We start from the raw sequence: 22,671 nt of genomic DNA, 5'->3' as shown, positions 1-22,671 counted from the left end.
TATAATTTATTACTCAACATTCTTAAAAATAATAATTATTATAATAATGAAAGCCACGAGTCATTTAGGTTTGAATTGTGAGGGAAAAAAATTGTGTTTGAATGTTTTGAACTGATTCTTATTAAGATGCCATCAAAAATAAATACGGCATGAAATATACTCTCATATAAGGAGAAAATGTATGACGTGGCAAGCAATGCCTACAAAAATAGCTTCTTCTTTTTTTTGTCATAAATTTCGCTGAAAATGCCTTCATTGCATGTATTGGGAGAATCCATGTTTCATATTCTATCACATTATTATGATATATACAATTTTAATGTCATAATAATGACATTTGTTGGAGTATAATTATGTGTCTTAGGCCCAGTCATGCAAGTGAGCTGATCTGACTTGCAAGTCACTTCAAACTCTACTTGTAAATGAGCTCACAAGTTAAGTTTAATGAATCATAAATTTGAGTTGGATTATGTACTCAAGCTCATATATTATACATGCTCAGGCTCCAACTTAGCCTGGCTCAACGTATAAGTTCATTGAGCTGCTTGATTAATTTAAAATATATTTAAAAATTAATTTTAAATTATCACTGTCTGATATATTTTAATATTTTTAAATTATTTCTATTATTTATTTGTATTTTAAAAATAACAAATTTCACTTCAAAATAAAAAAATTGAGATCAACAATTGAGTCAAGTTCGAGCTTTCCAAATAAGTTCGAGCTTAAATTTTTTTAACGAGTCAAGTTTGAGCTCAATAAATGAGCTCGAGTTGAGCTAGAGCTGAGTTCGAGCTAAATAAAAAATAACTCGATCGGACAAATATTCGACTCGATTCAAATAAATGAGCCTCTCATTTCAGAGGAAAAAAATACTTACCCATAGGCAAAGGGCAGACCCCAACATGAGAATAAATTGATGCATGAAGGTTTTCTTTTTTTTGGATTTTGAATGGTAGATAGCTTAATATTATTTATTTAGTTATGGAGGGTCAAAATTTTCAATAGGCGTAAATCCTCATAGTTATTTGCTTCTCAAAGGTGATACCATTAAAAAACTCTTATTTAAGGATATTGTAAATTTATTATTATTTTTTTAACAAAGGAGAGAAAATGTTCACTTAGGGCAAGGTTTGGAGGTCTACATCTTTCATTAGAGAGGGAGGATACCAAGGAATTATGATGCATGCCAAGGATTAAAGTGTTCGTCAAACTACAAGGAAATGTACTCAGCCTAGTAGTGGGAGACAATATGGGTCGTGGAATCGAGAAATTATTTTGTGCGGATATCAAATAATCCGGAGACCAATCAAAACACACCACATCACTCAGTACACAATAATACCGAGCATCAGTACCAAACAAAAAAATAATGTGCCGCATTCTAATTGATCTTCGGACACCGTTCGAAGTTCGCACGGAATAATTTTTCCTTGGAATCACATGGGAATGATTAAAGTATGAAAGCATCTTATTTAGGAAATTATAAGTTTGGCACAATAACACTAGAGGGTAAGATAGGTCTTAATTTTATACAAGTTAAAGGGGTAATTGAGTGAACTGCCCACAAGGTTAAGAATATAAAGATATGGAGAGACTTATATTATATATAACATCGCAGTGACCATGAAAAATTAAAGAATCTTATTGGATCAACTGATTCAAGGCCTTGCCTTCAGGTATTCTGATTTAAGTAATTTCAATGTCAATGGACTCACAAAGATGCTTCAAACCTCTATACAGAGGTTGTAATACAATACTTTTGAAAGGCTAATCTTTAGGAGTACAGGCTTAATATCTCTCTACTCTTTGAAAGCTTTGTTGATACATGGAAATCTCAACTACTGAACGCACCAGAATTCCATCGAACGGAAAACGCAACACTGCTTGTACATATGCTACTAATCTAACTCCATGATATCCTGAAATGCTAAAACATACACCCAAATCACTAAATGTTGGATGAGATATCTATGCAGCTAATTTCTACTATGATTTCCGGTCAGTATAATCTCTCCATTATTTTTCCTCATCATAGCCACAAACTCGTCATAGTTGATCTTTCCATCCTGAATAATTAAAAATGTTACCGTTAGCATTCAAATTATGCATTCAGCTTAAGGCAAGTTATAGACAATAATTATAGACCGATATCTACACAACGTAAACTGATGAGGGAAATTGATAGAATTTTGCTCTTCCAAAGAGATATTCGTTGCATAGAATGCTTTCAGATCATGATTCTTCCATGAAAGAAATGGTAGATGCAACGGTTCGTATGTATGAAAAAAAAAAAAAAAAAAAAAAAATTCGTATGTATGAAAAAAAAAAAAAAAAAAACAAATCAATGCGTGAATTAAATAATTCAAGAACTTGAACATGCTGCAAACTTTGTTTTAAAAAACAAACTTGTCAATGCACAATGCGATGGAGCAGGTCACTCTGTCTATAGGATAGAGTCATAAGTCCTACATTTTGAATATGATCCTCATTATTGTGAAGAATGGAGTTGATAAGACTTGAATCATATGAGAGATATATGAGAGGCAAATTTGAAATAACTCATTATGGAAGAATTATTTTTAAATCTTATTCTGATGAATGTATATATGACTAATATTTAAAATTGTGCAATATGAGCCTCAGCTCAATTCAAACCAAAAACGCCTCAAGGTGCATGAGTCGAGCTTATCTTAAGAGGCGTAAGCCTCATCTTGGCTGAGGCGCACCTCGCCTCACGACAGTGAGGCATACGCCTCACCAATTTAATTTTTTTTATATTAAAAGTTAAGCCTAATTCCCTAAACTTTTCATCTTCTCCATTTCTTCATTTGCTATTCAATTTCTCCTGCTTCACGTAAGATAGAGTTTTGAGCGGGTTACTTCTCCATTTCTTTATTGTTGTTCAACATCGCTTGCTTCACGTGAGGTAGAGTTTTGAACGCTAGCTTATCCTTTCGACGACATTGTTGTTCAATTTCGCTTCTTCTTGGTTGTTGCTCGAGTTTGTTTGCTTCTTCACCTCACTGTCTAGAAGCATCTCCTTTTACTTGATGCCTCCAAACCCATACCCATTTATTGAGCCTTCATCCTTAATCATAGTATAATTGTGGGCTCCGAAAATTCGGCCGCGGCCTCCCCGATGCTTTTTTGGAGTGTTTTAACGAAGTAAGTTTCGGAATAAATTTTGGGAAGGCAGATTGGGATTGTAGATAAGTCACTACCCAGAGATTTCGCCCTCATTTTGCGAGGAATTTATGATTTGAGTTCTGATTTCCTATAGGCACAAGCCCCTATATTTAATTACCCCTTCCAATAACGAGAGAGAACTTTCAATTAAGGCTAGTCGTCCATCAGATACGTAGAAATACGTGGTATCTGGCATATAGTAGCAGCATGGGCTTGGATATTAGAAGTTTGAAGATTTGATATTTAAAATAGAAATTTTCACCATCTTTTACTTAAAGCGAATGGTGGGGGAATGTATGATGGACCTGATCAAGATCCCATGGTTCCGTCATCCCGGGCCATCGTGGTCCCTGGTCTACTTAGTCAGGGGAGGTAGTCGACCCAAAATAATATAAGGATTCTTGTCGGCAGCCATGGGTTGCTTCATCCAAGGGTTCCTTGTAAACCTGGGGTGAATGTTTGTCTAATGGGACAAATTTGAATCCACCTTAGCTAACAAAAGATTTTATGTCATATCGATTATATCATATTGATTCATATCTCAAAAATTTGATGTCATTAGGGAGCATACGAGCTCTGACCATGACCGTAATTTAGTAGTGCCATTTGGCGACAAATCACCCAGTTCAGAGGGCCTTGATCATAACCGTTTACATGCAGTACCATTTGGCGGCAAAAGGCGGTTAGAGAACATGTGTTAGGTCCTTACCGGCAGGAAGCTATTTGAGAATGAATCCTAGTAATATTCTCGACTAGACATTAACTCTTTATGAGCTGAAGTTGATAATAGAATTTGTCCACCTTGGCAAATTGTTGCGCATATGGGTTTTGCTTTAAGTGTTTGGATGGATAATTTCATTTTTTAAAAATATTTGGATCTTAGGGATTCTTTTAGAGATTTGATGTTTCATGGGCATTAGTGTGGCATTTTGAATGTTTGGAGTATTTGAAATTAACCCCTCCGGTTAAGATCTACGTTCAACACGGCCATCATTGGATTTATTATGAGGAATTGCATTTTAGTGATTGAACCCTGTCGACCCTATTAATTGCCAACATAGGATTGGGTTCAAGTCAGTTGTATGGTTTTTATTGATAAACTTTTCTTTTTATAAACTTTGAAGGCCTAATATGAATGTATAAAATAAGTATCTCAGTCGATACCACGACCATATATTTGTTTAATAGTTCGAACTGTGTCGACTCCTATCTTCCTGCATAGAAGGACCAAACTCAAACATGGATTTATTGTCTGACCCGCGCAGCATCCCTAGACGTCACGTGTGTGCCCATAACATGCTCGCTGGAGCCCATGCGAGTGTATGATTGCATGTGCATTCACTTGTATTTATGTGCATACATATTATAGTATAAGTGTGGGGTATTTTTGAGATATTTGTAAACGCCTTCTGTCTGCTTGTATGAATGTTGTGGATCCGGTGGCCTGGTCCTGTGATCATTTGTTAGTTTCATACAGGTAGACTGTCGTGTACTACTTGTCGCTTTCTGCAAGTAGATCATTGTGCACTAATGAATCTCTTGCTATGTGTTTATCGATGCTTGTATTCATTGTAGTTCTTTCATATTTTCCCACAAACATAATGTTAAACATATAACGGGTCTCTTTCAGTGGCCCGTAGGCACTTACATTTGTTGTAGTCATCTGGCATTTTGTTCATAGATGACATTTTGTGTACACACTGGGTCTCCTGTAAGGGCCCGTGGGTAATTGCATTTGCTGCATGTCGTACATCTTTGCTTGCAAATGATATGTTAAATATATAACGGGTCTTCTTTTGCTACGAGCTTGTGAATGTGCTTGCATTTGTTGTATTCTTTATATATTTTGCTGTAGTTTTTTGGTTTTCACAGTACATCTGCTATTGCTGCAAGTGTCATATAGTCTGTACATTTATATTTGTAGAGAATCTGTATGCATTGCAGAGCTTCTATCCTTGATGGCATGCATATCAGTGTGCTTATTTGTATCTTGATGTTGATTGCTGGAGTGTTATAAAATAGTTCCATCTGTCAAATGCCCTTCACACTTGCTCATGAACATAATGTATCATTGGTCACATGATGCTTATGTTTGCAAGCTTTTGTTATATTTGGAGGTGATTTATAGTATGCATGATGGCATGATGAAACAGTGGCATTGCCTACTGACATTTGCATTCTAATTGACTTGAAGATCTCCAAAATTTTCTGGGAACTCTATGTTATTGATTGGTTGTAAGCACGTGATCATCCCTTCAATTTGTTCTCTACTTGTAAGAAGGTTACTGTGTTCGTTGCATGATAAATTCTTTTGTTTGAAGGGGATAGATGCATCTTGATTAGCATGAAGTTGCTCAATATTTATTGAAAGCTTCATACTTTTGATTGTAGGCACTTGATTGGAATGTCACTTGTTATTATTCATGGAAGGATTATGAATTGACAAGCACTGATCATGAGCAGGTTGTGGTGTATATGATCATTCCTTCACTTTCGTTTGTGAATGAAGCATTGTGTATGTCATGAATCTTCTATCACCACAAGTATTTCTATTTATTTCAACTCCTCTAATGTTGCTTGCTAATACACTGCATTCCTCACAATGTTGCTTATGAGTAATGTACAGAAGCTTCAATCATCATAAGTCATTATTTGTAATTGCTCATTTATATTCGTTTGTGATCATTTAAATACTTCTAAGTTGATTGGATTTCACTGCCTGATACACAGGTGCACTGACGATCTATCTTTCATGAGTTCCTTTCTTGTTCATTTGCATTTGACCTTTCTCTTTGATGTATCTTCTTGGAGTTGAATTGTTGTTGGTGGTAGGGATGTAGAAGCTTTCCTTAACCTATTAGGATTCATTGAGCAGGATTTGCTTATTGAGCATCTAGATTTTGATTGCTGGTTCATTAGACCAAAGTTTGGTTCCATGTGCTTCATTCAAATTCATGTTCTTTAGAATTTGTTTGAGTTCTTTGAGTCGTTACTCAAATTAAATTCTCATTGATTTGAGTACATTAAACTACTAATTAGCATTTATATTTTCAAACTCCTAATGTATTTTAGAGTTCTAAGGTCTGATTCTCTGTAAGTGTTCAAGTTCAAGTTCATGCTTGTTGTAGCATTTGAGTCCATGTCTTCGTTGTCCAAAACAAATTTGAATCAAGTCTTTTATTTAATCATTCAAAGTTGCATTTAGTCCATTTAGTTGTTCAAATGAAGTCAAAAGTCCCCTGTAATTGTCCAAGTCCTGTGCATTTTTAGATGGAATTTTTGCAAACTCCCGACATCTCCCCAATTTAGGGGAAATTACAGGAAGATAGGTCATCTCACCATGCTACAAGAGCATATATTGTTGGTGTCATATGACACCATGGCCGTACATCTTCAGTACCACCAAGCTACGAGAGCGTGTAAGGGGGCTTCAAAGTACCTATTTAAAAACACAAGTGACTTTCCCTGCCACGTTACAAGAGCGTGCACAGGTACTTAGTATAGAGGGGTTTCCGGCTTGACACAAATGCCAAAAACGAGGATTTTGAATTTAGAACTTATACCTGCGCAACGAGGGATTGGCGGTAATGCTGACGAAAAAAAAATACACAAGAATTTATCTTTCTTTTTTTTTTTTTTTTTTTTTTTTGAAAATTTTGTTTTCTACTTCTTTTCTTTTTTTTTTTCCTTTTTTTTTCTTTTGGAGCCTCTTTTTTATTTTCCACACACACACACACACACACACACACACATATATATATATATATATATATATAATAATTTAATACTATTATTAACATTAGTAATTAACAGATAATAACAATGACTAGCAATGATAAAGATAATAGAATAATAGTAATAATAATACTAATAATAATTATTAATTAACACTAATTATTATTGTTATTATTATTATTAACATTAATTATAATAATAATTAATTAAAATTAACAATGATTAAAAAAAGTTTACCTTTATGGGTTGAGTTAGAGAGTGGGCTATCGTAATGGTAGATGGGTTGAGTGGGTCGGCTGTAAGCAGTGAAGGCTATGGCAAAGTTTTATTCGGCAGAGGAGTCAGCTCTGCATTAAAGCGAAGGAGGCTCCAGGTCGAATGAGAGGTGTAGGTCAAGAGGGCTTCGGGTAAGAGCAAGAATCAGATAAGGGATAGGGTCGAGCGGCTCTAGTGGAGGATTTGGCTGAGGTAGGTTCGGTTACAAGGCTTGCGGCAGGGTCTGGAGTTTGCAGGAGGAGATTGAAGGTCGGGTTGCCTTCTGGAGTTCGGTCGATTGGTCTGCAAATAGGTGAAGTCAAAGGTCAAGCAAGGTAGTTACGGTAAGATGCAGATGTCGGAGCTTGGGAGGAGGTTTCCACTAGGATGGAGTAGAGCTTCGAGTGGGAAGAAGCGAAGAGGTCACAATTCCTTCTCATTTTAACGACATTGAATAGCATGATTGAGGCACGTGTGAGGTGACTGTTCAGTGTCGTTCGCAAGGAGCAGCTACTATAGCAGGTAGCGTATGTGACATTGTAGCAAAGATATTGGATGGGCTTCGGCATGCTCTACGATAAAGTAATCATTTTGGTGATTTTTAATTCATTTCTTTCTTTATTTTTTGTTTTACTATAGAGGTCAACAAATGCCCCTCAATAAATGTGGTGCACGTCCAGAGCGAACCATCTTAGTTGTATGCTGATTGACCATGTGGATCTCCAGATATTTGTTATGGGTGTCACATTGGGATTCTCATTTTACGGTTCTCCAAAGCTTGTTTAGATGTCATGCTGAGGGTTTTGACTTTTTTTAATGTCCAAGAGTCTATCTCGATATCTTCACAGATCTTTAATTGTGCTGGTAGTTAATAATATGATCGACATGTTTGCTCTTTTCAAGTAGAGATCCATGAGATGTAACACAATACTTTATACTTGAATCCCTGTAGATTGATGCCTCCTCGTATTCTTCTTTTGCCAAAAATGTTACCTTAACATTCAACATTTTCGTATATGCTCAACATTTATTATTATTGCAATCATATATGAATATAACATCTATGTTATATAATTGCAGGTTTCATTCAGAATTTGAAAGTTCGTTAGGGATGTTAGGCCCTATGAACCGGTCCAAGGCTAATTAAAAGAGAGCTGAATCGATATTTAATACAAACACAATCTTAAAACCATAATTAAGATTCACCACAATGAAAACCAAAGTGCGGAAATTAAATGCGAAAGTAATAAAGAAAAGAACACACCAGATTTATAGTGGTTTGGTCAAACCTTGACCTACGTCCACTCCTTGGAGGCACCCTCCAAGTATTGCACTAAACTAAGTGTATCTCCTTTAGCCCCCACAACTAGATGGAGAAGCCCTTACAAAATCACTTCCACCTTCCCCGGTCTGGCGGAGTCACCGGGTCCTTTGACAGCAAAGAGATCTTCTTTGGTGAACTTCCCTCAAGACAAGCCTTGAATCCGACGGTATCAAGGTGAAAGCCTGCCGGAGCAACCGTGTGTAATCCCCCTCCACACTCCCTTGAGTCCCCCCTCACAAGAACTTCTCCCTCTCTCAGACTTCACCCGTTCCTCACTCCCTTTCAAGCTCTCTCTTCAAGTTCCGCCAAAAGAACGAAGCTACAATGGCTGCCAAAAGACCCCCTTTATGAGAAAAAAAGAGGTCTTTAAATAGATTTGCAAAACCGACATTATCGTCCAGGCCGATATAAATATTGGCCTGGCCAATCAGCATAAATTATGCTCAATCAGCCCGGTCGTTTAGGGATAATTAGACAATTTTTGATAATATCGTCCAGGCCGATAGGATATCATCCTAGACGATTAGTTCAAATATGAGGAAAATCGTCCTGAACATCGCCCTGAAAAAAAGCTGGCTGGTGTCAAATCGTCCCGGCTGATCCTGAGATCGGCCCGGACGATGTGATCATGCAAATCACCATTAATTGCTTTCCTTGATTGCCAGATTTATTTAAGAAAAATTGTGCTGGATCGGCCGGGCCGATCTTGATAGGCCAGGCCGATCCACCGGGACGATGTCCAAAAATAAGTAATTCCTAAATAGATCTGGTGACAGATTCTTTATGTATTGAGCCTATCATCCTGGCCGAATGTGTTTAATGATGCTTTCCTTAACAAGGATGATGCCCTAATTAGGGTTTCTATTTTTAAACCGATAGTCCATGCCGATATAAATATCATCCCGGACAATGTTACCAAAAACAGTAAACACTAGGGAACAGTCAGAAAATCTTTCAAGGTGCGTATGTGCAAAAGATACATAGCATCAGGAGCCACACTAATTACAAAAGACTCAAGAAAGGAAAAAGGTTATAAACTGACTCAGACCTAGTCTACCTAATCTTGAGCTGATTCTTGTGAACATGAAATGTCAGTAGATAAGGCAATCGTAGAGAAATAAAAGTGTTTGCTATCATCAAAATCATAAACCAAAAAATAGATCCGCAATAGAATTCACCTGAGCTTTACTGCCTCAAGTCTTCTATAATTGTCTTCAGCTCAGGTACACTATCTTCCCTCTCTTTTAGTTTTGATTTATGCTTGTATTGACAATATTTTGTGTTTTTAATAGGTTCCAAAGGAGAAGGATGTCAACTAGCCACCACATAAAACTTCAGCTCTTCTGACACATTTTGTTTTGTTAATGCAGTTTCTTTTCTTTCTTAGCTGTTTGATGACACGCATGTTGCCCCCATATAGGTTTCAGAAGGAGAGGGACACCAATTCGTGAGTTACTACATAAGACTTTGGTTTAGGTACATGATAGGAAGTGCTTGGATTCACAAGCAACCTATCCAAAATCGGCGAACCAACAGCAGCCAAATGGCTGTCCACAGCAGGAAAACAGCAGATTCTGCTGTTTACAGCAGGAAAGCAGCACTTGTTCGGGAAAATACGAGAGAAAACTCAAGAAAAGACTTGTATTCCACTTAGACGATGAATAAAAGAGCAAGATACAATTGATCCTCAATTCGAGAGGAGGATCGATCTCTCCCAAATCTCTAGACGCCGCTAGAGCCCAAAGAAACCTAAATCTACGAGATCTCAAATTTCAGCCAAATTCAAGATGCTCAAACCCTAGGAAAATCTACTATTTAATGCATACAAATCAAAAGGAAATCCCTAAACAGTCCCTACATTCAAATTTCCCTCTCAAAACGCTAAAAAACGCTTCCTAAAATGATCTCTTCGGCTGGTCGGGCCGCTCGATCTCCGCAGGAGGCGGAGATCGGTCGCTCTTTGCGACTTGCCGGTCCTGTGCGGACCGGCTGGACCGGTCCAGTGGACCGGTCTAACAGTACACTTTTTTTTGTAGATTTAGATACATTTGTATAATCATTCTCCTTATTGTTGACGTTTTTCTTACTTTGTGCGGGACCTAAAAATGCAGGATACTTAGTCTTTGGAAGGAGTAGAATGAAGCTGTCACTTCCTCTTCAGGCATAGATTTAGGAGATAAATTGTAGTCATCTGCAACGGACATTGTACCTTTTTCTTTTGGCTGATGTAAGTTTGTAAAGAGACGTAATTCAAATTTGTATACAAATTTTTGAATCAATAAAGCAAAGTTCATTTTCAAATGCTTTTGAGACTCTCCTTTTACGACTGTTCTTGTAATTTCTGTTGTGATGGTTCCCACGGTTTTAAACATTTGTCAGAGTTAGTAGTCGCACTCTTTCCACAATTTTTGTTGAAGTTTTTAGGCTTTGATTCCTTCTTCCCTTATTCTCTAAACTTCTTTTTTGATGGGCTTGACGAAGAAGATGCCGGTGGCCTAAACCCTTTAGGTTTGCAATAGGCCGATAGCGAGAATTCATCGGTCCAAAGCTTTGTGTATAACAGACTTGTTGATGACGACAAACCCCTCTTAGTTCAGCCTTAGGCTTTATACGAACTTTACGATATTTTCTTCGGTCCTTTACTTTGTGCTTTGGTGGACTTGTTGAAAAAAAACTTCTTTGATCCTCGTTTTACGCTTTACAGATTTATTGAATGATTTATAGGTTTTGAATTTAATTGATAATACCAAATATATCATGATCTTTAACCAGTTGAGGAGTCTTTAATCCTAGTCGCTTGAGTTCTTTAGATTATGTGAGCTAAGATTTGATAGCTCTTCGTCTTCCAGTTATTGAAATAAGGGTTCCTCTGGTATGATTTTTCTTATGGCGTGTTGAATAGCTAGAATTAACAGCGATCCAGCCATATTTGGACGTGTTGGATATGATCTTTTAAACTCATTCAGACTTCAAACTTAAGTTATGGGAAATGTGATTCCCAATACTAAATCTACTGAAGTTAGTAGATTTGGAGTCCTCCTTTGAGATTGAAGATTTGGAGCATACGCATATTCAATAGTTGCTCGCAACTCTTTCCCACTGAAACTTTGATCCTCTCGCCAATTAGAAGAATTTGATGGACTAAGATCACTTAAACTTGTCGAGTTAAATAAGCCTTCATATTTCCTATAATCCCTACTGATGAGTTGACAAAGATGGAGTTCTGCTGCTACGGTCTTTCTTATGGTGTGTTAAGTAAACGAAGCTACAAGCGGTCTTATCATATTTGGGCTTATTGGATTCGACCTCTTACACCCATTCAAACCTTAAGCTTCAGGTTATTGAAAGACTTCAAGCTATTCTGGCTCGACTTATTGGAGTGTGTAGTCACAAAAGTCTCTTTCCTAGCTTTTTAATCTTGGTACGTTGGAAAAGGTGGTTTCCTGAAATCTCGAAAGATCACCTCTATATACGTTGATAGACAAATTTTTTTGCATCCTTCTTTATGAAGGAATATTTTTGTTGATGATTTTAAATATTTATTTGGGGATCTCGACATGCAGCGTGATATCGATCCAAATAAATATTTAAAAGGCCCTGTGTCTTGCAGGAAAATTTTGATAGGCTTTATATTTTAAGTTTTTAAATATTTATTTGAGAATTTCGACACGCGGCTCGATATCGACCTAAATAAATATTTAAAATGCCCTTAGTCTTACGGGGGATTTTGAAATACATTCTTGTAACACAAGAAAATTTCAAAATGTAAAATGTATATATGTTAATAAATATATATAAAATGCACGGTATATTAAACATAATATTTTGTTGAGCAATTTTATGCATGGTACTGCTTCAAGTATCAAATGTTGATCGGCAGCATATGCCTCTGACCACCTAGATTGATCAGCTGATAGGCTCCTCTCGTCGATACATATTCTCGATGACAATGAGGCATTCCCAATTTGATACAAACTTGCCACAAATTTTTTGGTGTGGGTTGATTGGTCTTCGCAGCACCAGGACAAATTCTCCTTAAAATGCCCAACGATGTATCTTCGATCAAATGATTTCGTCATTCTTGCTCGATAGATTTCAAGTTTTTGTCGAGCTTATAGTCTAATCTCGTCGAGTGCATCAAGATTTTCCATTCTTAGGCGAGTGTTTTGCTCTTTCTTGAGATCATGCTGAATAGCTACCCATAGTGATGAAAATTCAAATTTTAGTGGCAACACTGCTTCAACTTCAAATACTAGTGAATAAGGAGTAGCTTTAGTTAGCATTTTGTAAGTTATACGATACGCCCACAATATACCTCTGTCATCTTTGTATATCATTCTCTTTTGTTCTTGATGAGAATCTTCTTCAACAGCTTTACCAACATCTTATTGAATGTCAAGTCATTTTCTCTTGAATTGTATAATGATGAATATAGCCGTCGATCTTGTGCCGATTGATAAACTTGTAAATTTTCATACTTTTGAAGGTCATACCGTTGTCCGAGATTACGCGGCGTGGCACACCAAATCTGCAAACGACATTGTGGTTAAAGAAAATGATCATGTGCTCAGACGTGACTTCTTTGAATGGAGTCGCCTCTACCCACTTAGAAAAGTAGTCCGTTGTTGACAGGATGAAGCGATGTCCCACTGATGACAACGGATCTATCAGCTCGATTATATCAGTGCCCCAACATTCAAATGGCTAGGACACTACTGTAGGATGTAGCGAATTTGGCGGCTGATGTATGACATCACTATGGATTTAACACTTGTTGCACTTCTTAGCGTGATCAATGGTCAATAGTAACATATTCTCTTGATTTTAACAACCATCTTGGGACCTGACTGATGTGTACCATAGTCCTTCATGAACTTCTGTTACCACTCTATTCTATCAGCTTCTTTGGTCCCTAGTCATCGTAGCCACATTTGATCAAAAACCTGACGATAAAACTTGTCATTGACAAACACGTATCGCAATGCTCTCTTCCGAATTTGAGCAGCCAGAGATTTGTATGCTTGGAATTTACTTTCTTTGAAATACTCGATGAATGGTTGCGTCTAATCATCTCCTTTCTCAATATTTGAACAATGTAACCATGATTATAAGCATCTGCTGGTTTTACATCTCTAACTACATGTCGTTCTTCTAGTTGATTTTCAATAGTGATCTATTGGGGAGGTTAAAGATCAACCGGGATTGCATCCTGCTAGCTTGAATTTAGTATTCCTATTCTTATGATAATTATAAGATTGCCGGCTCTGAGACCCGACGGCTATAAACTCCAATCAATATGGGTTCTTCGTGCGTATTCGCTACATCCTTGGCTAATTAGGCCAGACAATCTGCTATGTTGTTCTGAACTCGATGAATTCAAGCTATTTTAAAATTTGGCACTTGTTTCAGTAGCTCGAGAGTTCGTTGGTGGTAGTGGGCCATTCAAGTTTGCAAATCTTGTAAATGCACAAAACTTGATTTATCACGAGCTGGAAATTGCCAAAGATTTAGAGATTTATGATTTTGACATTGATCGTAATCTCTAGTCCCGCTATTTGAGCTTCGTACTCAGCTTTATTATTAGTTCGAGGCTCAGTTAACTGAACAAAATCTCATTATGCCTCCCTCAAGCGATATGAAAATTAGGCCGATGCTGGCTCGGGCTCTTGCAAGATTTGGAGGCCGGGCAAGTTTAATCGACGACATCCCTTCAAAGTACATCTCTCAAAATGATAATTTTTCGTTCTCCTCGACCTGCATAATTTGCTCGTCAGATAAATCAACATTGAGTGGAAAATCTGCTGGGATAGGATGTGCGGTAAGAAAATCTACTAAGGCTTGTCATTTCACCACCTTTTGTGGCATATACGTGATATCAAATTGCAGTAGTATTACTTCACACCTAGCTAAACAACCTGTCAACGCTGATCTTATCATCAAGAACTTCAGCGGATTGATCTTTGATATCAATGTAATTTTATGAGAGCATATAACGGAGAAGTTTCTGAACCGCAAAAATCAACGCCAAACAATGCTTCTTAATTAGAGAATAACAGATTTCTACTCCGACAAATCTCCGACTAATATAGAAGAGCGGATTTTTCTTGTCATCTTCATTGTGTTGGGCCAATAATACTCTGCTGGACTCTTCTAGTGCTGCCGTTATACATAATAAGAGTCTTACTCGAAATTGGCACTGCGAGAATGGAAGAATTAAATAGGTATCTCTTGATAGTGTCAAAGGCCTCATGACATTCTACATCCCACTTAAAGCGGATGGCTTTCTTCATCATCTTTTAAAAAGGTTGGCACCTACTTGATAGATTCAATATGAATCGTCAAAAGAATGCTAGCTATCCTTGCAATGAGCGAAACTGTTAAAGATTTCTTGGAGGCGGCATCTCTATGATTGCCTAGAGTTTATTGGGGCCGATGTCGATTCCTCGGTGACAAACAACGTACCCCAAGAATTTGCTGAAAGAGACAACGAAGACGTAATTAAGAGGGTTTATCTTCATATCAAACTTATTTATCCTCTCAAATATGATTCTTAGGCCATTTAAGTGATCCTTGCGGTCCCTTATGTCGGGACCTTTCTGCGGTGGATTCTTGGATATGCATCCAAGTGTCACGCCCCAATGCTCACTATACATATCTTAACTCTTTCTTTGCTCTACAATCATAATAACTGGTTGTTTTTACCTCTATTTGGACCTTTCAGTGACACCTTTTTGGACAAAGGGGCTAAGTGTCACATCTTATTGTTCACTGTATAGAGCTCAGTATTTTCATTACTGTTTTTTGCTGCTACTATAGCACTTAGATGACTAGCCAAAGATGTAAAGAGAAACCAAACCCCAACGGAGTTTTCATAAATCTGTGGGCTTTGCAAATTTAGCCCCGGCCTCCCCGTTGCTTTATGCAGAAGATTTAACGGATTAAGTTTTAAGGTAAACTTTGGGAAGATAGATCGGGATTGTAGATAAGTTACTACCCAGAGATTCCGTCCTCATTTTGCGAGGACTTTATGATATGAGTTTTGATTTCCTATCGGCGCAAGCCACTATATTAAATTACCTCTCCCGATAATGAGAGAGAACTTTCGGTTAAGGCTAGTCATCAATCAGATACGTAGAAATACGTGGTATCTGGCATATACTAGCAGTATGAGCTTGGATATTAAAAGTTTGAAGATTTGATATTTAAAATAAAAATTTTCAACATCTTTCACTTAAAGCGGATGGTGGAGGAATGGATGATGGACTCCATCAAGATCCCATGGTTCCATCGTACCGGGCCATTGTGGTCCCTGGTCTACTTAGGCAGAGGAGGTAGTTGACCCAACCCAACCTAACAGAAGGATTCTCATTGGCAGCCATGGGTTGATTCGTCTAAGGGTACCTTGTAGCCTGAGGTAAATATTTGTCTAAGGTGACAAATTTGAATCCACTTTAACTAACAGAATGCTTTATGCCCTATCAATTATATCTTATTGATTCATATCTCAAGGATTTGATATCATTGGAGAGCATACGGGCTCTGGCCATGATCGTAATTTAGTGGTGTCATTTGACAACAACAATCCAGTTCAGAGGGACCTGGTCATAACCGTTTATTTGTTGTGTCATTTGGAAGCAAAAATAGCCGGTTATAGGATACATGTTATATCCTTACTAGCAGGAAGCTGCTTAAGAATGAATCCTAATGGTATTCTCGACCAGACATTAACTCTTTGTGAGCTGAAGTTGATATTTTAATTTGTCCACCTCGATAAACTGTTGTAGATGATGAATGAATTTTGCTTTAAGTATTTGGATGGAATAATTTCATTTTTTTTAATATTTGAATCTTAGGGATTTTTTTTGGAGATTTGAAGTTTCATGGGAATTTGTGTAGCATTTTGAATGTTTGGAGTATTCGAAATTAATCCCTCCAATTAAGATCAAAATTTAACACGGCCATCACCGGAGTTATTGTGAGGAATTGCATTTTATTTACTGAACATTGTCGACTCTATTAGTTGCCGATAAAGGTTCGGGTTCAAGTAGGTTGAATACTTTTTATTGATAATTTTTTCTCTTATAAACTTTTAAGGCCTAATATGAATATATAAAATAAATATCTCAATCGATACTACGACTGTGTATTTGTTTGATAGTTTGAGCTGTGTCAACTCCTATCAACCCACATAGAATGATCAGGCTAAAACCTAAGTTTATTGTCTGATCTGCGTAGCAGCCCTATTTGCCACGTGTGTGCCTATAACACACTCGTCAGGGCCCATGCGGGTGTATAATTGCTTGTGAATTCACTTGTATTTATGTGTATACATATTATAGTGTAAGTGTGGGGGCATTTTTGGGATATTTGTAAATATCTTCTATATGCTTGCATGGATGCTGTGGATCAGATGGCGTGATACTGTGGTCATTTGCCCATTTCATACAGATAGACTGTCGTTCACTACTCGTTTTCTGCAAGTAGATCATTGTGGACTAACGAATCTCTTGCTATGTGTTTGTCGATGCTTGTATTCATTATAGTTCTTTCATATTTGCACACAGACAACATTTTATAAGTATAACGGGTCTTTTTAAGTGGCCCGTAGGCACTTACATTTGTTGTGGTCATCTGGCATTTTGTTCATAAAAAATATTTTGTGTACACAGTGGGTCTCCTGTAACACTACAGAAAATTCAACTATTACCGGCAGTTTTTTCCTACGGCTAGACTGGTAAAAGCGGCGGTTTTCAAAAACACCGGCGGCTTATCGGTGGTTCTCAAGCTGCCGGCAAAAATAGCGTAGGGAGCCATTGCCGACGGTCTTTTTCCGGCGGTTTTATTCGCCGACGGCTTTCCGGCGGCTTATACCGCCGGTTATTACTGGTTTTAGTACCGACGGTGTTCTGGCCATTGAGCCACCGGCAATTTGACCGACAGCTAACCTGTGGTCCCCTTACCGACGGTATGCCGGCGATTACAGCGGCTGGCGTGCGGTCGAACAACCACCGGCAAGCGTCGGTACACCGCCGGTAAAACACCGGCGGTTTCCCGGTCACAGCCGACAGTTACACCGGCTGTACACACCGCCGGTATGTCACCGGATAACTGCCGGGTGACGTCGGTAAACCTCCGGTATATTACCGGCGATTGAAAGATATTACCGGCGGCATCAATCAGATGTCGGTATCATCATTTCTGGCAGCCAAACCGCCGGTCGGCCGCCGGAAACCTGTAGCATCTGAAAAAAAAATTGACAGCCTCCCCTCTTTTTGAGGGAGGTTCATCCTAAATTCTAAACCTGCACAGAAAGAAATATATAACAATACGTTTTGAGCAACACGCCGCTATATTTCATCAACTATCATAAATATATACATAAGCACAAACCAAACAAAACAATAAATGTAAACAAAGTTAATATGTTCAACCAAACAAAACAACAAATTCACAATTTCTAAATTCAATAAGTTTACAATCACAAGTTCTAAATAAGTTCATCAATCATAAAAAAGTTCTAATCCTCAGCTGTATCCTCGCTGTTTTGAGTTGCATGTGGCTGCTTCTCTTGCTCTTTCTTTCTTTGATTTTCAACTTTGTAGGATTGCAGCTCTGCTTGCATTTCATTTTGAACCTTTCTCATTTCTTCAATCTCTCTAGTCAGCGCTGCAACCCTCTGACTCATATGGCTTGTTGAACTCATTGATGCATAGAGTCGCTGAAGTCTTAAAATGATTAGTAAATAAAATAAACGGGAATATGGCACATCTTTCTTTTGACGACGTTGTTTTTCTGAGTTTGGCTTAAACCGAGGAGCATTGCAGGTGCGACAATAAACTTCTGCTTCATCATCCTTGTAGTATAACATACATCCATTGATATAACAATCAATTTTTGTAGCAGTGAGATCCAACTTGGATACTAATTTCTTCGTTCGGTATAAGTCTGAGGGAATTAAATTGCCCGCTGGATTAGTTTCCTTCATAAGACCAATAAAATCAATGAAACAATCACGGGGAATATTATACTCAGTTTTAATACTTATCATCCTAACTGCAATAGATAATTCTGAATGTGCACTGCAACCATCCCAAATTGATTTTTGAGCTGTATGTAATAACTCAAAGAATTTTTATGTTTCTGCATTTGGTGGCTCTTCCACACTAGCCCTTAAATTAGGACCTGCTACATCAAAAATAAGTTCTTTATAGGGTCTACTCATTTGATCTTCATCAAATGTTTCATAAGCTGTAGATGAACCGGCATGAGCATCTCTGTGTGGCTCGTACTCGCCATATGATGTCCAAATACAGTAGTTTGGAAGAAATCCCCTACGATATAAATCAAGCTTCACATCATAGGGCTTGAGGAATGCTAGATTTTTATGCTTCGAATATGGACATCTAAATATTTTATCAAACTGAAAGGAAGGCAGTTGAAATGCAACTTGAATGAAAGTTTCAACTCCATGTATAAATTCAACTATCAATCCTTTTCGACCAGGCAACAAGCTGTTATACATCCAATATCTCTCTTCTTGAATAGTCATTTGGACGTTGAAGCAAACGTCCCCCTACATAGTTATAAAAACATTTATTAGAACACATGTGTAAACGTGCTATACTTTAAAACAAGTATACTAAAGTCAAATCTAATACCCCAACTTTCCTTACCGGGTCATCAAAAGCCTCCGTTTAATGTCAATAAACCATGTAAAGAGACTCTCTCTAATCTTATCTTCTATTGGATATGCTTACTTCGTATCCTATCTCTAAAGGTCAAGCCATTCATCATTCTCTTTAATTTATTGACCACGATTCGGCACCATAAAGCATTGCAGATCTCGCCACCATCTTATAGAATTTTTACTAAAGTTGAGTTAGACTATCAAATTCACACAAGGCATGATCACTGCCTCACAAATGGACCCGTTGTGCACTTCCATTTGAAGGTACTAGGTTGAATCAACAGTCATCATTAGATGAACTAGAGGATGTTCTTTACATCTCCTAATGTTCTTTATCAACAATATGATTGTGCTGATAATATCCCCTTCTATTTCACCATCACTCTGAACAAAAGATCCAATATATCTAAAACATGTATCTTATTAATGACTTGATCGCCCAAAGTCACAATCCCCTCACTATGTCTATTTCCACTAAAATTACACTCCCTATATTCAGTTTTAGATATACTCAAGCGAAAACCTTTAGACTCTAAAGTTGACCTTCATAATTCACGTCTAAGGAAAGTACTTGGTACATCCTCTTGCAAATGTCTAGTGAGAACATCCATAACTAAAGCAAAAAATATATGGTATGAAGGCTAATCCTTGATGTAATCCAACCGAATAAGGAAAGTACTTGGTCAAACCACCTTGTGACATGTTAAAAGTTAAATTCTCATCTAAATCTAATAAAGAAAGATCATTTCTAATATTTTCTAACCAAGTCTTTGAAGGTCTACCTCTACCATGCTCTCCCTCTCTCTCTCTCTCTCTCTCTCTCTCTCTCTCTCTTGCTTTTTTTCTCTCACTCTCTCTCTATCTTTCTCTCCCTCTCTCTCTATCTCTCTCTCCCTCTCTCTCTCTCCCTCTCTTGCTCTTTCTTACACTTGCTTGCTCTGTTTCTCTCTCTATATATCTCTCTCCCTCTTTCTAGCTCTCTCTTGCTCTCTCTCTATCTATCTATCTATCTCTCTTGCTCTCTCTCTCTCTCTCCCTCTCTCTCTCTCTCTCAATCTCTCACTTGCTATCTTGCTCTCACCCAAAATCACAATACACCCATTAGATCTATCATTACTAAAATTACACTTAATAAATTCAAATTTAGATATACTCAAACGATTACAAGATTACAACATCTTGCAAATGTCTAGATTACAACCTAAAACATACACTAGATTACAAACTCTTACAAATGTCTGGTGAGAACAAATAATCACATAAAAACATACAAGTTTACCTTCAAATCCCGATTTTCCTTCAACTCCCACGAACACTAGGGCGGCCGGTGTGAGATCGACGACGGCAAGATAGTGAGGCTTCGAGGGCGGCCGGTGTGGGGTCGGCGGCCGAAGAGAGGTCGTGGGCGGTTGTCAAGCCGCTCGATCGCGCGAGAGGCGGGCGGAGGCGACGGGGAAGCTCGGCCGAAGAGAGAGAGAGCGGAAGAAGAGAAATGAAATGGGAGGCTCGGGCTTGTTAATTTTAGGGCTTTTACCGGCGGAGTTCCGGCGGCGTTGACCGCCGGTACTGAAATCACTTAACAACGACGGTTTTAGCCGCCGGTATACCGCCGTTAATATTGAGGTCTGGTGGTTCATCCGACGGTTAGATGACCGCCGCTAGTTCCGACAGCCTAAACTTAAATAACTACCGGTTAGGATGCCGGCAATAACCGACGGCCGAACCACCGATCAAACCGCCGTTAGTATCGACAGTCATATAACCGCCGGTAACAGCTGAATTTCCTATAGTGTAAGGGCCCATGGGTACCTGCATTGGTTGCATGTCGTACATCTTTGCTTGCAAATGATAGGTTAAATATATGACGGAACTTCTTCTACTACGATAGCTTGTGAATGTGTTTGCCTTTGTTGTGTTTTTTTATACATTTTGTTGCGGCAGGGATGTATGAGTTGTTCCTAACCCATCAGAATTCCTTGAGCAGGATTCGCTCATTGAGCATCTAGATTTTGATTACTCATTCATTAGACCAAAGTTTGGTTCCATGTGCTTCATTCAAATTCAAGTTATTTAGAATTTGTTTGAATTTTTTGAGTCGATGCTAAAATTAAATTCTCATTGATTTGAGTACAATGAACCACTAATTAGCATTTATAATTTCAAAATCCTTAGATATTTTAGAGTTCTAAGGTTTGATTATCTATATGTGTTCAAGTTCAAGTTCATGCTTATTGTAGTTCATATCACATTCGAGTCCAAGTCTTCATTGTTCAAATCAATTTTGGATCAAGTCTTTTATTTAATCATTCAAGTTTGCATTTAATCCATTTAATTGTTCAAATCAAGTCCAAAAAAGTCCCCTGTAATTGTCCAAGTCCTGTGCATTTTCAGACAGAATTTTGGCAACCTCCCAGCTTCTCACCAGTTTAGAGAAAACTATCGGAAGCTAGGCCATCCCACCATGCTACAAGAGCATGTATGGTTGGTGTGGGGTGACACTGTGGCCATACATCTTCAATTCCATCACGCTACGAGAGCATGTATGGGGGCTTCAAAGTACCTATTTAAAAATACAAGTGGCTTTCTGATGTAGGCAAAAGGGGGGGTCAACACAATTCTATGGAGCCTTGGCTGATTTCGGTTTTGAGCTTAGTTGTTGAAATTTTAGTGGTGCAAGCTCATTATTATCATGTGGAGTTGTAGCTCATTATGAGCTAATGTTTAGCTCTAAAGTTGGAGAAGTGTGCAAGCTTTTAGGTGAGTGGAACTTGTCTCTTCCTCTTCTTCTTTACCTCTTGAGCTGCTGCCTTTTTCCTTCAATTAATTGCTGGATTGCAGTGGCCTTTATTCCCTTTTAAATGCTGATGTTGTGGCCTTTATTCCCTTTTAAATGTTGCCTTGGTATTCCGTGGCTTTTCTTGATATTGGCTCTACCGTTTGGAATTCTCTGTTGTTGATATTATCGTGGCTTTATATGGTTTGCTGCTGTTGGTTTTTCTATGCTGGAAACCGAATTTTTATGCCCTGTTTCCTGTGCTGGAGCCGTGACTTTACTGCTGTGACATTTGGAAATTCCTGTACAGAAAATTAAGGCTTTTAATACCCATTTATGGGTGGAATTGAAGAGTCTTTTTGGGGCTGAATTTGGACAGTTTTGGACAGAATTTGAACAGCTTTATGGGGACTGTTTTGATGGCAGTTTTGGGGAGAATTCCAAGAGTCTTTCCATTGTTTTCAGTGCAGTTTTTCTGCTGAATTTTTCTCTGTTTCTGGCCAGATTTATGGACTTTTGGGCTGCTGTTTTGGACAGCTGGTTGGGCTGTTCATTAGTGGTCTCTTGACCTTCTATATTCTCTTTTAAGTGATTGTTTAGTTCCCCTCTATTGCCTATATATAGTAGATGTTATATGAAGTTTTTTATTTGCTATATAGGGGTTATAGTATAAATAAGGTTTATATATAAATTATATAATGCTCTTCT

At 37.9% G+C, this 22,671-nt stretch overlaps 1 protein-coding gene across 1 annotated transcript in view; it reads right to left on the bottom strand.

The window, feature by feature from the left end:
- Positions 1-1,621: 1,621 nt before the first annotated feature.
- LOC110093070 (calcium-dependent protein kinase 1) overlaps positions 1,622-22,671 on the bottom strand; it is a 35,588-nt gene continuing 14,538 nt past the window's right edge. Inside the window, exon 8 of the mRNA XM_020817837.2 lies at positions 1,622-2,069. Within this exon, the coding sequence (XP_020673496.1) occupies positions 1,980-2,069 (90 nt within the window). The 3' untranslated portion in view covers positions 1,622-1,979. The remainder of the gene's footprint in view (positions 2,070-22,671) is intronic.

The sequence above is a fragment of the Dendrobium catenatum genome, unplaced genomic scaffold (genome assembly GCF_001605985.2).
Source record: "Dendrobium catenatum unplaced genomic scaffold, ASM160598v2 fragScaff_scaffold_82, whole genome shotgun sequence".
NCBI lineage: Eukaryota > Viridiplantae > Streptophyta > Magnoliopsida > Asparagales > Orchidaceae > Dendrobium > Dendrobium catenatum.
Note: the sequence above shows the minus strand (reverse complement) of the source record. Positions and strands in the feature narration are given on the sequence as shown.